Source organism: Colias eurytheme, chromosome 1 (assembly GCF_061535395.1).
Source record: "Colias eurytheme isolate Ceu_HAF_F1 chromosome 1, ilColEury1 Martin Lab GWU primary, whole genome shotgun sequence".
NCBI lineage: Eukaryota > Metazoa > Arthropoda > Insecta > Lepidoptera > Pieridae > Colias > Colias eurytheme.
This window is the reverse complement of record NC_142980.1, coordinates 7,769,039-7,783,731: the sequence shown is the minus strand read 5'-3', so window position 1 is coordinate 7,783,731 and position 14,693 is coordinate 7,769,039. Positions and strand designations below refer to the sequence as shown.

The window sequence follows — 14,693 nt, the reverse complement described above, 5'->3', positions numbered from 1 at the left end:
AATATTTCGTGCATTTTTAAGTATAGCTGTATCCACACTGCGGAATAAAATTTACGCGTTTCGCTCAGTTATTCGTTGTTCGACAGCGCTAATAATAAGAATTCCAATATGTCTCTCAGCTATAAACTAAACTCAAATTGCAAAAATCGCACAAAATTGGATTAACAGTGCGTGCTGGGTACAATTCTGATTACTAAATTTAATACGCGAGAATAAAAATGCCACGTTGAAATATCGCTGTGTGGACCAGCCCTAACAAATATTGTATTATTGCACAATTTACCTAGGCTCTGATGTTGGTCAGAACTCAGACTGATGATAAAAAAAAGACGTGGACGATGACAAATGACATTTTCTGATTCGAATAATTCCTATTCGATTCGATTTCGGCCATTTCCAAGCCATTTCTATCTTTCATTCGTTTACTCATACGGTGTATGTTTAATTGAATTTATAAAAATAAGTTTAAGTAAATTTACGTCAAAAAACGTAAATTATAGATAAATAATGTCCAATGAAAAGGAAGACCCCTTGCCTGAAGGGTGGGAAATGAGAAAAAGTAGGTCTACCGGCATGGCATACTTTCTGAATACGTATACAAAACAATCACAATGGGAGCGCCCTGACTCGCCCGCAGATCCCGGCGATGTACGGTGTAGCCATATTTTGGTGAAGCATGCACAGAGCCGACGCCCATCATCGTGGCGAGAAGAAAACATTACTCGCAGTAAAGAGGAAGCATTAGAGATTCTCGAGAAATATAGAAAGCAAATTGTTGCCGAAGAAGCTACTTTCTCAGATATTGCATCAAAGTACTCTGATTGTTCTTCAGCTAAACGTGGTGGTGATTTAGGCTTGTTTGGGCATGGAAAAATGCAGAAACCATTTGAAGAGGAAGCTTTCAAATTGAAGATCGGGCAATTGAGCAAGCCTGTTGAAACAGATTCAGGAGTACATATCATTCTTAGAACTGCTTAAATTATTATTCTTTGTTTAACTAAAATATAACTTTCTATTCCTATACACTTGATAAGGCACTTTAATTTTCTTGTATGTTTGAATAAACATAATAAACTAGCTTACAACTTAACAAGATATTTCATTTCTACATTTAAAATTCTGCTTTTAATAATATTATTTTTATTCATTGCACTAAACTGATTGAATACTCTGACGATAGATCTTCTAAAGATACTTTGATTTTAACCTCTCAACCACCGAGCGGCCAGATCCAACCGCAACAACAGATTTTCTATTGTGTCTGTGATTCCGGGGCCTGATGGATTAATTCTTACTAATAGATGGACATATTTTTAAATATTATATAACTAGCTGCTTGTGCTGGCTTGACCTAGGAAAAAGTATATCACTCAAAGAACATTCTACTTTGCAGAAATGAAATATTTCTTTTATATTTTGTTCTAATATTTCCTTTTCAACTACATACATCAAGTCTTATTCTCTTTTACATTAATTCTTATAATTTTCTCCTAAAGTACTATTATTTTTGGATTAATTAGATAAGCTATCTGAACATAATATGCATCCCAAAATAGATCATTATATTAAATAAATAATATTCAAGTCTACTTGAAATATTCAAAATATATAACTATGTAATATTTTTTTTGAGTAATAGGTACCTACCTATGTCTTTTTCACACAAAGTACTAAACTATCATCAATTATCTTGTTCATAAAGGTACTAAATTGTTATTAAGTAATGTGAGCCATACATGCTACGGTGTACTGGGTGGATTTACTGTACAGCTCAGCTAAAACTTTTTTCTGCGCAGGTCAACCAATCATAGGTATGCTCAAAACACTGGTCAATTGCCACATTTTGGTCTACCTACGCAGGCATACCTGTACAGTGTACACCGTACAGGTGTACCCATAATGTGTATGTCAGGCAGTACTCATTACATAACTTCAAACTAAAATAATGTTTAGCTATCTCGCTCAGTTTTTTTTTGTCGTGACTCGATGTTAGCCCGTTAGGCTTCTATATCTTAACGCGAACACCCTGGTAGGGACATACGCAAGGGTGTCCCCCCTTGACGGGGGTCACGAACCTCGGCTTTGGGCCTGGGTTGTCGCCAGAGGGGGTTTTAGTTTTAATCAAGCTTAACTTTGTTTCAGAGAATTTACATTAAAGCCGTGAATTTAACTGACTGGCAAATTCATATTATGATCGCAATATGGCTGGGTCATGGTAAATTATGGAAATAAGAGGTATACGAATAACGAGGTATTAATACGGCTCCTGATCTAATTTTTTAAGAAACTACCTACTTAATATTGTAGTGCATGAGCGATGAAGCTATGTCTTACAATTACGTAATTATAAATTTACACACGTAGTTAGTTTGGGGTAAAATTATGGTTCCTACTTTTATAGGGGAAAATTACAATCGCAATAAAACAACACATTCAATCTGTCATTTACTGATTTTTTACAAAATGACCACCGAAAATGACGGCATTCTTTTCTAATTTCAGGTCGAATGATCTGGGTACCACTCTTATAGTACCTACCTAATACTTGTTCTTCATGTCGACGTTTCTGCATCCCAATTCAGTATAATAATGTCGTGAATAAATAATAATATACATATATGTAAATACAAGGGTGATTTATTATTCATCCTAGTGATGAGTGATGACGTTCTCTATGGTTTTAAGTCCCGGCTAGCCTGAATCTCTGTGCTGAATCTTAATAAAAAGAATTTGATGAATGACAATAATTCCTAAGAACAGACTGATTATAAAAAAATATTAAATTATGTATTAAATAATCCATTTAGTTGTAAGTAAATGATTTCGCACTGTTCGCAATTTTTCAAGTTTATAATTTTGTGAGTAACATTGTAAAATAACGGAGTTAAATTTAAGTACAAAAATTTATTGAACGTCTCTTTTTTTACTTGACCACTACCTAGGCTCAGTACTTATTACAATAGGAAATATAGTGACGTAGGTATCTAATATTTATACAATCGTCAATCATAGTTTATAATGAACGCGACGAGCGATGGTTGAAACGTGTAGTTTTTTTCATACTTAAATTATCCAACCGCCTCTGTGGACTAAACAAACTCCAAAGCTTAAATCATTAAATTTAATACTTAGTAGCCTGGATGCTTAGTAGTTACATAGTAGAATGTGAGTAAGTAAGTGAATACAAGTCAATAACTGCGTTAAAAACAACCGACTTCAAACTTGCACTGCAACATTTACAAATACAGACAAAAATGCTCATAAAATAAAAACTACTGGGCCTATCCGAATAAAATTTTTATGGGACCAATTCGACACCATCCCGCATCGAACAAAAAAAGAATCACGTAAATCGGTTCAGAAACCACGGAGTAATCGGTGTACATACATAAAAAAAAAAAAACATACCGGCCGAATTGATAACCACCTCCTTTTTTTTGAAGTCGGTTAAAAATAATATTAAATTTTAGTAGGTTTGTAGTCTAAGTTAGTACTTAGGTAGTTCAATAATAATAATTAATGATGTAAAAAATGTGATTGCGAATAAATGTAGTAGGTATTCCATTTTTTAGATTACTTAAACCCCAAAGGTTTCGTTTAATTTTATTGATAATAAAATGGATAATAATAATATTTTTAGCGGTAACAGGCAGCTTACTGTACATGTAAACAACTTAAATTATAAATTGAATTTCGCGCCACGCAAGCTGAACCAACAATCATTATTTTCTAATGGCGGATCATGATTCATGACAGAGGAACAAAGAGTAGTTATAATTCAAGTTTAATACCTACTAGGTACGTCCGTACTGAAGAAGATTATTATCTTCATTATTTTAACTTATTATTTGTATTGTTTATCGACCGTTGTAATATATTAAATACGCTGGCAAGAGAAAGATTTTGAATTTATGTTATGCATGATATGACAGAAACTGAGAAATTAGTAGTTCGCTGTTCGGAAAACGTCGTTATGGCGGACATATCCGAAGTGAGCAAAGCCGAATCTATGTCGAGATCATCCGAGCACGAGAACGATCGTTCTAATCGTGATACCGTGTCAGTGGCGACTACAAGTGGAATTAAATCAGCTCGGATTTGCACTGATTCAAATGGATTTATTACGGTTCCTGTATCATTGCCAGTCGGTACCCTCGTGGCAGGTGCTACCTTCAATGTTATTACATCGGATCAACTACCGCAATTCAAACCGATGCTATGTGTAGATAATGGATTCATCTCGAGTACTAGTACCCTCGCAGATGATATCAAGGCTACACATATCGTCATTCAAAATCCGCCTTCGCCTTCAATTGAAGAACTAAAGGAGCAAGAAACCAGTTCGAGGTCATCTCCTTCCAGTAGTCGGTCATGGACAGAGACCGCCAACATGCCTGTATTACCGATTAGATGTAAAAACACCTCTGCAGAATTGCATAAAAACAAATTAGGTTCTGGTGGACGTGGGAAATGCATAAAGCACGGCTCGTCTTGGTATACACCAAGTGAATTTGAAGCATTCTGTGGACGTGCCTCGAGTAAAGATTGGAAGAGATCCATCCGATATGGGGGTAGAAGCATACAGGCATTAATCGAAGAAGGCATACTGAAACCTCATGCTACGAGCTGTACTTGCAGTGCATGCTGTGATGACCCTTCAGGTGATCCTTGTTAGTTCTACAACATTTATTACTATTGCTTAAATATAGATTTTGCTACACAATTTATATCATTATAACATTTGAGTTGCAACTTTAGTTCAATAAATAGTATGTTTTTGTTTATTAAAGCCACAGGTCCGGTGAGATTGTTCGTTCCATACAAAAGAAAGAAGCGGTCAAACACAGATGGAGAAGGTATACATATTTAATCACAAATTGTTTTCCATTTTATAATATTTTAACTAATGTTTTTTGTAAATATGTAGATAGTGTAGCTGAACCAAAGAATGTTAAAGTAAAACATGAAGATGTAATGAGTGAGCCAGAAGTGGATAATACGCACCGAACCAATAATAACAGTAACTCTAAAGAAGCATGGCAGGCAATAACTGAGGGACTAGACAACAGTACTAATTATCATTTGTTAGCAACCGCTGGACCTCCTCAAGATACTAATGCATGTAAGACAACTACTTCATTTTATAACTAAAGAAATAACATTAGCATGGCAACTTATTTTTTATATTATACAAAGTTCTCATTTTAATAATAGGATCAATTGTCCAATAAGTGTAATCCAGTCTATTGAATGAGTTCTGATAATTATATCTTTATATGTACTGAAATTTGTTTTTCCGTTCCTTTAGCTGCAATAACCGAACCAATTCTAAAGGAAATAGGTAGGTGATCACTTTGTAATATAAAGTACTATATGTCTTACTACACCATATAATTATTATATTAACCTTCAATGAAAACAACTTTTTATTAAATTTATCATTTGTATTAACTATTTAGGTTGTTTGTTTATAATATAAATTCCATAATCATATTATATGCATGAATTTTTCATGAACCGCACAGCACTTAAAATATGTAATAGAAATAGCAATACTGTAATTTCTTTCACCAAAATTTTCCCGTATTTCCAGTACTAATCCTCCAGGGTCCAAGTTTTCAGATAGCTTGCCACTGAACTCCTAAATAGCTAATTTAATAGATTTTTTTTGTATGTATTCAGGTGGCTCCAAAATTACTTAGAACAAAATCGAATATAATATAATATTGTTATAAAAAAAATTTCTCCTTTCCACCATAAATATATACACTGAGTTGCCTGGCTGAAATAGGCCACCCAGTGTGCTAAATAATTAACAAATGGATACACAATCCGCATTTAAAAATCTATTCCTACTAAACATCCACCCCGGGTGAAGTTTTGGAGCTTTCTAAGTCTGATATTATTAATTAATCCATTAATATATTTGAATTTATTTTGGAGTACTTTGACCAGCTAATTTAGGCTGTTAAAATTTAATGCTTGACACATTTGCAGATTCAGGCTGGGTTCATTTGTAGATGTAGACTTAAAGTAGTAAACTTAATGTATTTGCTATATAATAATATTTTATAGACTACAATTTTGACAAACACATTTTAAGTTAATTTATAGGATTGTGTATCTAGTTGTTTTAAAGTATTGTAGATTTGTTTGTTTTTAACATGGAATACTAAGGCCGAAGGTGGTAGAATATATAAATGTTTTGGTAGCATAATATTTATTTGATATCTTTAAAAAAATAGCATTCAAATTTTATTTTAAAAATTTAAGTTTTGACTGTCTACAACGAGAGATTTTATTATTGATGTTGCTTACAATCTTGGTTTTTGAGTCATAAAACATCTTATACTACGTTTAAAAATTGTATTATAGTTATAATAAGACGAAAATCGAGTACTTTTTCAATTAACTTCGAATATCTAGAAATCGGTAAGATATCCTATTTGAAGTTATATGGTCTAATCAGTCAGAAACAATGATAACTATACACCTTTAATGGGAATTGGTTCACTCACAATGTAACTCAGGTCAGGTTAGGTTGGTAACCAACTAACAAGATTTTTTTATATAATCAATGAATTTCCTAACATTTGAAAAACTGGAGTCGGATCTAGAAAATGAAATATTATTTACAATTGTAAAATAAGAGTTATTTAAACTAGTGTAAGTGGAGTTCCAATCACCCCTGTTCACAATTACCTGGATTGATTCTACATATTTATGTATGTATTATGTTTTATCCTGAAAAATGAGTTGTAACTTTTAAGATAATGTATATGTCACGGCTAAAGGTAGGTGAGAACATAAACTTAAGATTAGCCGGCTAAACTTAGGTTTATTTTCGACGAGGTGTTAATGTTAGTTTGTTCTATCTTTAGCCGGCTAAACTTAAGTGTAACCGCAGGCCCGTGGCTAAAAATGTCGGGGTGGGTAGATTTGGTTAGCGCCGGGCCGGTGGAGGGCTTGAGGGGCCCGCACAGTGCCAGAAAACACTCGCCCTGTTCCTTACATGTATTATAGTAACCAAATCTACCCACCCCGACTCAGGGCAGAAAGCTGGTGGCTAGGTTAGGTTAGGTTAGAACTCTTAAGACCCGCACGAGCCGAGCGAGCGCAGCGAGCGTGCTGCGGCAGCAGCCGGCGAAGTGCCAGAAAACACTCGCCCTGTTCCTTGCATGTATTATAGTAACCAAATCTACCCACCCCGACATTTTTAGCCACGGGCCTGCGGTTACACTTAAGTTTAGCCGGCTAAAGATAGAACAAACTAACATTAACACCTCGTCGAAAATAAACCTAAGTTTAGCCGGCTAATCTTAAGTTTATGTTCTCACCTACCTTTAGCCGTAACATATACATAATTTCCAGATTTGCAAGAATTGGTTCCAGTTGAGAGAAAACTGGAAGAATTATCTGAGGCAGTAATGAAAATTTATTCCGAATTAAATCAATGCAAAGAGAATATTAAAGCTATAACTAGTAGATTTCTTGAGCGGTTGGAACAAGAACGCGCTTCTTCATTACTAACTACCAATGTGCCAGCACAAGCTGAATCTGATCAAGTGTCCTTGCAAAATGCTGAAGATGAAGATAATAAATCGGTAATATTTCAGTTTATTATTTGGTAAATCTTCCAATTTAGAGCAGTACGAATTGGCATTTGCCAAGTACAGACAGCAATCGCAACTCAATTTTTTTATATCATTCTCTTAAATGGTCCTACAAATACAATCATTATTCCCTTCATCATTTTAAAACACAAAACAGTACTAAAATCTTATTAAGTAATTAAATGGGTAAAAAAAGAAAAAAAAAAGGTTGCTTTCAAGTAGACAATAATGTAATAGTGATGGTACTCTGATTAATAATAATTCGCACACACTACTGATTAATAATAATTCGTTTCTTTTTCAGTGCGCAAATTGCAACCGCGAAGCGTCAGCGGAATGTTCTCTTTGCCGTAGAACTCCATACTGCTCTACTTGGTGCCAGAAAAAAGACTGGGCTGCTCATCAGATAGAGTGTCTGCGTCACGCCCCAGCTTTACACACGGACGGCTCTCAACACCAATCCATAATGCTTATCGTAGAGAGTCAACACTAGTGAAACTGAATAAGTGAATATTTGTATTTATAGTTTTATTGTTGTTCACCTGTTCATACATACGACCTAATTTCTATTTTACTTTCTTCGGTTGCTCTGTTTCTGTGCCCCCTGCGGATAGTCTTCGACAGTTAAAAAATAATTTCCCAAAGTACCAATGTAGATGTAGCTATTATATTATATTATATAGCTATTATTTATATTATATTAGCTATTTATTAGCTATTATACTTAGTAAATTTTCGTCATAACAATTTCTGTCATATTTAAATGAACCGTATTTGCGTTTTGTGAGAATTCTTCACCATGTGATAAAGATATTTTACATTTTTTGTAACACAAAAAAGTTGTGACATTTTTTATCCTGTAACAAGCTTATTGGATTTAAAACTTAAAATTTAGTTAATTTATGTTTGTTCAAGAACATAATTATTTTCAAAGACATTTCAAAGATTGTGTTTTGTGTAATGATTTTAATTTTAATGAATTTTTATTATTATTATCTAAGAAATATATGTAATGAATAAATTATCACTATGTAGATTTTAAAAATTATAATCGCGATTTATTATAATAGTTTTAGTTCGTTAATTCTTGAGTTTATAACGACATTGTTAATAGATATAGATTGAGCATCGGTGTGGTGCTGAAATTGGGTATTCTGCTAACTATGGTATTTCTGATAATGTGTATCTTATAAAATATACAAAAATAAATTAAATTACTGCTATTTTTACTTATTTATACATATTATTTAATATATGTACTCTCATGGACGTATTTAGAAGAACAGTTTATCAATCGTATAATAAGACTGAAATGTGTACAAATTTCTCCAAGTATAATATTTTGAACATATAATACGCACATCAACAAAGTCTAGGCACAGAATACATAATATGTAGTAGCTAAACGCTACAGAACGGACACTCCGCCTCCCGCCAAAATTAAACACTTACCTCCCCCGCACGATCAGTCTAAAAATTATCCATATTTTTTACAAGGACGATACGCAACGAAGATTGACAACATTAATCAAATTGACTTATAGTGCCACAAACTTATCTGACCCGGTGACAGTGTCACTGATGTCGCTTTCTTTTATATAAACAAAATATTCCGTATGAAAAGTCTGTGAAAATGTGACATTTCAAAATGGCGGCACGTAGTTCCAGTTTTTGCCACCGGGTCAGATAAGTTTGTGGCACTGTAAAGTAATTTTATTATTTTGGATTTGTGATTATCGGTTTTCGTAGAAAATGGTTAGATATTGTGCTGTTTACGGATGTATTTCATCAGTAAAATGCGAATTTTTTTTACGCTAGTCAAAAATGTGCCAACCATAAAGCGTTAACACACACATTTGCAGTCTCTACAGTGTGACTGTCAAAACGATGATTTTGTATGGAGTGTCCGGGGTGTGGTCTAGGGATATTTTGTATTGCACAAATATCTATGAAGAATTTGGTGATATTATTAATGGAAGAATTATGTATAGCTCATTTTAAGGTCTATAATAATATAAATAAAAAAACATATTTTCATGATTTTTTTTTATTCTCGGAATCTTGCATGAGGATATGCATTTCTTGTTTTTTTTTTTCAAAAATCTCATTATAAATCATCAGATTTGTCAGCATTTACATTAAATTACCAAAGATATCGGTTGTTTTACTTAGGCCATTCTCCCATTGCGATACGTACAGGCGATTCAAGTATCCTTCAAGTCTCGGAGACTAGTCGCCGCGGAGTATCTCACATACATTGTACCGGTAGCGTAGTGTGCGAGCCTACATACAAATGTATGTGAGATACTCCGCGGCGACTAGTCTCCGAGACTTGCAGGATACTTGAATCGCCTGTGCGTATCGTAATGGGAGAATGGCCTTAAAATAATTAAAATTGAATACCAATGTCGTATTACGGTATGAGGTCCGGAAGTAAATTATATAAGAGTTTTCTAACAAGAAATCCATATCCTTATCATGCAAGATTCCGCCTTCGTGAGAAATATTAACATTCTTAAGGAAAGTACAAAAAATCATGAAATGTTTTCTCGGACCGTTCCCTTTTTTGTTACTTTTGCTTGGGGCCGAACTTCACTTTTTTTTTTAAAGGCACCTGCCATTAATCTCTCTTCAGCTTGAATCTGTTCAAATAGAAGGCGAATCTGCCGTGACCTATATGTAGGTACATGTGTGGTGTGTGATGTCTATCTTTTGGACAGATTTGTTTGCAGCCCCTGATTTCTGTTGTCTATAATGGCCAGCTGCCCTTTAGGTTACACCGATACGTCAGTTTTCGCAGATGCCATTTTAATGGCCTTTGGCCACGGAAGGGGGTAAGAAGTCCTCTTTGCGAAGGGCCTCAATCACCTTGCCCGCCAGATCCTTGCTCGTGGAAGTCGAGCTCGTGTACGCCCCAGTTGAGGACGATCGTCCTCTGCCCCTCTTGGCACTTTTGTTTAAGGAGTGCGTTCGCCTTTCGTCTGTCGAGGAGCCTGAGCGGCTCGACAGACGGCCCACAATCGATCTTGACTGATTTGATGCTTCTAAAAAAAACATATCGGGCAATACAACCATGCAATTCTTACAATCAGCCTCTGCAATCCACACATTGCGAATTTGTCATATGACTTTTTTGGTATTTTTTTTTGATCTATACTATATCATATTGTTGTAAAGTTTATATTGTCTGTGGATGTTGAGCAATGCAGGAAGTTTATACATATTTATATCCATTAAATTATTCATCAAAAGTGTAAATCTGTACTGTCCGATGTATCTTTAACACAGGTCGATTTACAGAGTAACCCTAATACATTTTTACACTTTAATTCATCAAGGTTCGAGAACTGAAACTTTATGTTTTTCCCGCGGTTTTTTAATGGGCTAAAAACATAATTTCTAATATAAGTTGACTTAGTTTTCTTAATGTCCTATGTCCTAAAGTGGGACAGAGGGCGTCCAAAGTGCGCTGCCATCGCCTTTGGTCTTGGGCTTGGTTCTTCACCTCGAGCCACGGCACCCCTTCCGCCCTAGCTTCCGCCGCCACCGATCGTGGCTATGGTTGTCAAGAACGGCCACGCTAGGTCCATTTGCGGCGTAACATTTGGCGAAAAATCTGTGTCTCGTGACTGCGTTCAAAAAGTTGTTCATTGGAGATTTTTTGATATACGCCTTATGAACATATGCAGTGACTCGCGCTCTATAGCTTGCAAATGTATACTACTGTAACAACCTAAGGGCTAAGGTAACAAGAACGTTCTTAGAAGCTTTGACTCTGTATAGTTTATCTACCTACTCATATGGTACAAGCGCGTCACACAGTCAAATACGAAAAGGTGAGCCAATATATTTTCATATTCTATACAGAGTCTTTAATTTGTTTTTTGAATCTTAAGTTCTTCTCAAATATAATTATTCTTAAATTTGAAGCATCAAGTGTATCATATGCTGAGTAGTTCCCCTTTTTAGCACCACATCGATAATTCATAAATCTACCATTTTATATTATTTTTACCAATTTTATATTACTTGAATATTATTTTCAAAAAAATTGTGGTGTAAAATAACATTTCTTCCTTTCTTACTTTCTATTTGGAGGTTTTAGAATAAGTTGTAAAAAAACTTGTAATTGTTATACAATAGGTAATTTCTTTATTTTCTTTGCGTCTGTGTGGCTAGAGAATGAATAAATTGTTTCTCATTATTTTATTTAGTTATTATTTTATGATTAATTAGCATTCTCAAAAACAATTCTATAATATAAGGAGTGATTGATGGCACACATTCATTGAAAATATTATTGAAAGAAATACAGAATTTGAAGGCATGAATTCGTGTCCCTTTGTTCAAAAAATACTCTTGAGAAAAACCAATTTATAAATTTAAATACAGGTATAGGAATAAGGTACAGGAAATATAAAATGATAACACCAAAATAATTGATTTAATTTATTCAAGATAATTCAGAACAAATACAGAACCTGAAGATCGGTAGATTGTTACAGAAACTGAGTAAAAAATAAAAATTATGTATTCTTTGGTATTGAAAATGCTTAAGAAGTATTGTTGCAAATGATGAAATTTGGATGCGTCGATCAGTCGTTGGGGCAGACGCCGATGTGGGTGTTGCGCTTAGCGGCAGAGAGCGGGATGTGCACGGGCTTCTCGTTGATGACAATGTTGCGTACGCAGCCGGTGAAGCCGCGGCGCGAGCGCACGCCGCGCACCTTGGACACGAGCCGCTCGTGCCCGCCCACGTACAGCGCGGACCGCGTGTCCGTGGAGCCCGACTGGCCCAGACCCGCGTCCGACAGGTGCCCGTCCACGCCCACAGACACCACGTGCCGGGATTTTACCGCTGCGGGTTTTTAATTGTTCATCAGTTAATGGTTAATAATTTTAAGGAGAAGGAATGGTGGAAAGTCGTTCCACTTTTTTTCCTGCATTTGTGTTTAAATAGTATCCGACGGGCTCGAATAATAATTTTATTATGTTTCGAAACACTTATATTATGTAAGTACTTTGAATACGCCTGTGTAAAATTGAACTTAATTTATTTTATAATTATTTGAGTAGAGAATTGGTCACTAATTGGTCATGATTGGTCAGTATTGTTCTGTGGTCAGTATAATTGGGCAGCGATATTATTAGCAAAATAATGACATTCAAGGTAAATCAAATTTTGGCCCAAAATCTAAAATTTGCAATTTAAAAACTAAATTCTTGTAGCTAAGAAGAATTGAAAAATTAGTCAATAGTTTGGTCATGTACAAAAAAAAATATATATAGGACGTATAAAAGGTTTAAAATTTCAAGGTCATAAATTTGCAACAAAAATATTTTTAGCATCGATTTGCGAGCAAATTTATTTTTTATACCTATGTATATTTATGTTTATACGCATTATTAATTCTAATTTATATCCGTATGAAATTTTAAAATATTTTTTTTTAAGTTAAACGAAACAAAAATGTACTTACCATTGATTCTATGCCAGTTGCCATCGCACAGAGAGAACTTGTCGCCCAACTTATAGCTAGCGTGGAACGGTCCCTTGCCGTTCTCAACATTAGCCACGACTTCGTTCTCCAGCAGTTCAATGATCATGAAGTCCCTCCTGCCGTGCACGCTGAGCAGCAGCCCGGTGGAGTTGCGGGGCTTCACCTCCATTGATATAGAGATTTCGTAGCCGACTTTGAAGTTCTCCATCAACTGGAAAAGTACAGTTTATATTTAAGTGTTTTGTAAATATGTTAATTATATAAAATAAAGAATAGAAAAAAATCGATCGATCGATCTTTTTCCTTTAATAATTTATATTTATAAAGCCTTTGAATGCCATAAAACCAATAAATATCAAATTCAATATGTTAAATCTTAAGCCTCCGTAACTTAGAAATGACGTAACTTTGTACTGGTGAGAGCATATTCAAAACAGTTTAATAATTTTTAAATGTATGTTGTACTATTATGCATAAAATTATCTTACTGTAATTCTTGTTTAAAACATTGTTTGGACTTGATGATTAGTGTAGTAACTAGTAGTATTCTATATTACCTTCAAATAATTGCTGTGGGCATTGTTAGAAGGTCCAAAGTAGACACCATCCTCAACATTGTCAGTGCAGCGCAGAGAATTGACTCGAACTCGAATGTCGGTCACGTACTGACCGTTCATCATGAGGCCTTTCAGACAACCTTTGAACGGCTGGTAGAATTTCTGGAACAGCGATCGAGTTTAATAATTGTTTATTGAATGTGGCTGCTGGTTATTAGTGGATTTACTGATATAAATTAGAATAAACAGAACAATATTTGTGAATAATCTAATATTCAAATTAAACAAAAATATGGGTTACACCTGTAACAATTTTTGAAACTACATGAATACTACTGAGAAGAGAAGAGAGAATACGATTCAGAAGAGCATTTTTCATCACTCAGTCCAACTAACCCCCAAGTTCCGGTCCATATCAGTAGTAAGATTAGCGAGGCCACCGTAGTAGTAGGGCGGGGTGAGCAGCTGGGGCGTTTCGCAGGCGACGCTCGCCTCGCCCACGTGGTCCGCGTCCACGGTCAGCTTGCCGTGCCCGCCGGCGCGCACCAGCGTCACTGTGTGCCAGTCCGTGCCGTTGTACGTGCGGGTGGACGACACGTACGCGTTCTCGCTGCCACAGTTGAACGCGAAGTGCAGCTGCAATGATTACGCTCATTTAACATGTACTCTTTTAAGTGATTCTTTAGGTCACATCAGAATTAGTTAAAAGTATCCACGAAATTGTATAGATAGTGGTTATCATTACCTGTGCGAATGAATTAAATTCAATTTAGTAGATTTTTTTACAAAATTCATCAATTTAGCGTGGGCACATTTATTATTTAGACATTTACCTGAGCATCTCGCATATAGAGCGCGAGGAACTCGGTGGGCACGCGTTCGGACTGCGCGTAGAAGATGAGCCCGCCGTGGCGGTCGAACGTGCGGAACGTGATCGTGAGGTCGAAACCTTCCAGCTGTCGGCCGGGCAACTTGCCGTACTCAATGCGACTGTCGTTGCGAGTACCTGGAGAGTGGACACG

General features: G+C 35.4%; 3 protein-coding genes across 5 annotated transcripts in view; 2 read left to right on the top strand and 1 right to left on the bottom strand.

Annotated features, from left to right (window-relative positions):
• Positions 1 to 360: 360 nt before the first annotated feature.
• LOC149911100 (putative peptidyl-prolyl cis-trans isomerase dodo) lies at positions 361 to 1,093 on the top strand. Its single transcript, XM_090109750.1, has one exon. It carries the CDS (start codon positions 508 to 510, stop codon positions 976 to 978), a length of 471 nt encoding a protein of 156 aa, XP_089965876.1. The 5' UTR covers positions 361 to 507; the 3' UTR covers positions 979 to 1,093.
• Positions 1,094 to 3,729: 2,636 nt separating this feature from the next.
• On the top strand, positions 3,730 to 8,305 carry Deaf1 (deformed epidermal autoregulatory factor 1). 3 transcript variants are annotated; one of them, XM_090102802.1, is made up of 5 exons: positions 3,730 to 4,661; positions 4,797 to 4,856; positions 4,928 to 5,122; positions 7,372 to 7,604; positions 7,918 to 8,305. In XM_090102802.1, exons 1-5 carry the CDS (start codon positions 3,917 to 3,919, stop codon positions 8,104 to 8,106), a joined length of 1,422 nt encoding a protein of 473 aa, XP_089958928.1. In that variant the 5' UTR covers positions 3,730 to 3,916; the 3' UTR covers positions 8,107 to 8,305. The 3 variants fall into 3 exon arrangements, with proteins under 3 accessions (XP_089958928.1, XP_089958919.1, XP_089958912.1); XM_090102793.1 differs by having other exon boundaries at positions 4,791 to 4,856; XM_090102786.1 differs by having other exon boundaries at positions 3,731 to 4,670; positions 4,791 to 4,856.
• A 3,744-nt stretch (positions 8,306 to 12,049) lies between these two features.
• LanA (laminin subunit alpha) overlaps positions 12,050 to 14,693 on the bottom strand; it is a 28,574-nt gene continuing 25,930 nt past the window's right edge. Inside the window, exons 58-62 of the mRNA XM_090102773.1 lie at positions 14,505 to 14,677; positions 14,068 to 14,307; positions 13,672 to 13,833; positions 13,094 to 13,325; positions 12,050 to 12,471 (exon numbers count right to left, since the gene is read on the bottom strand). Of these exons, the coding sequence (XP_089958899.1) occupies positions 12,209 to 12,471; positions 13,094 to 13,325; positions 13,672 to 13,833; positions 14,068 to 14,307; positions 14,505 to 14,677 (1,070 nt within the window). The 3' untranslated portion in view covers positions 12,050 to 12,208. The remainder of the gene's footprint in view (positions 12,472 to 13,093; positions 13,326 to 13,671; positions 13,834 to 14,067; positions 14,308 to 14,504; positions 14,678 to 14,693) is intronic.

Bases quoted from the DNA above. Each gene is read 5' to 3' on its own strand.
- LOC149911100 (XM_090109750.1), top strand. From the start codon at position 508: ATGTCCAATGAAAAGGAAGACCCCTTGCCTGAAGGGTGGGAAATGAGA.
- Deaf1 (XM_090102786.1), top strand. From the start codon at position 3,917: ATGCATGATATGACAGAAACTGAGAAATTAGTAGTTCGCTGTTCGGAA. The intron at 4,671-4,790 runs GTTAGTTCTACA...TGTTTATTAAAG, and splicing joins TGACCCTTCAGGTGATCCTT to CCACAGGTCCGGTGAGATTG. The intron at 7,605-7,917 runs GTAATATTTCAG...TTTCTTTTTCAG, and splicing joins AAGATGAAGATAATAAATCG to TGCGCAAATTGCAACCGCGA.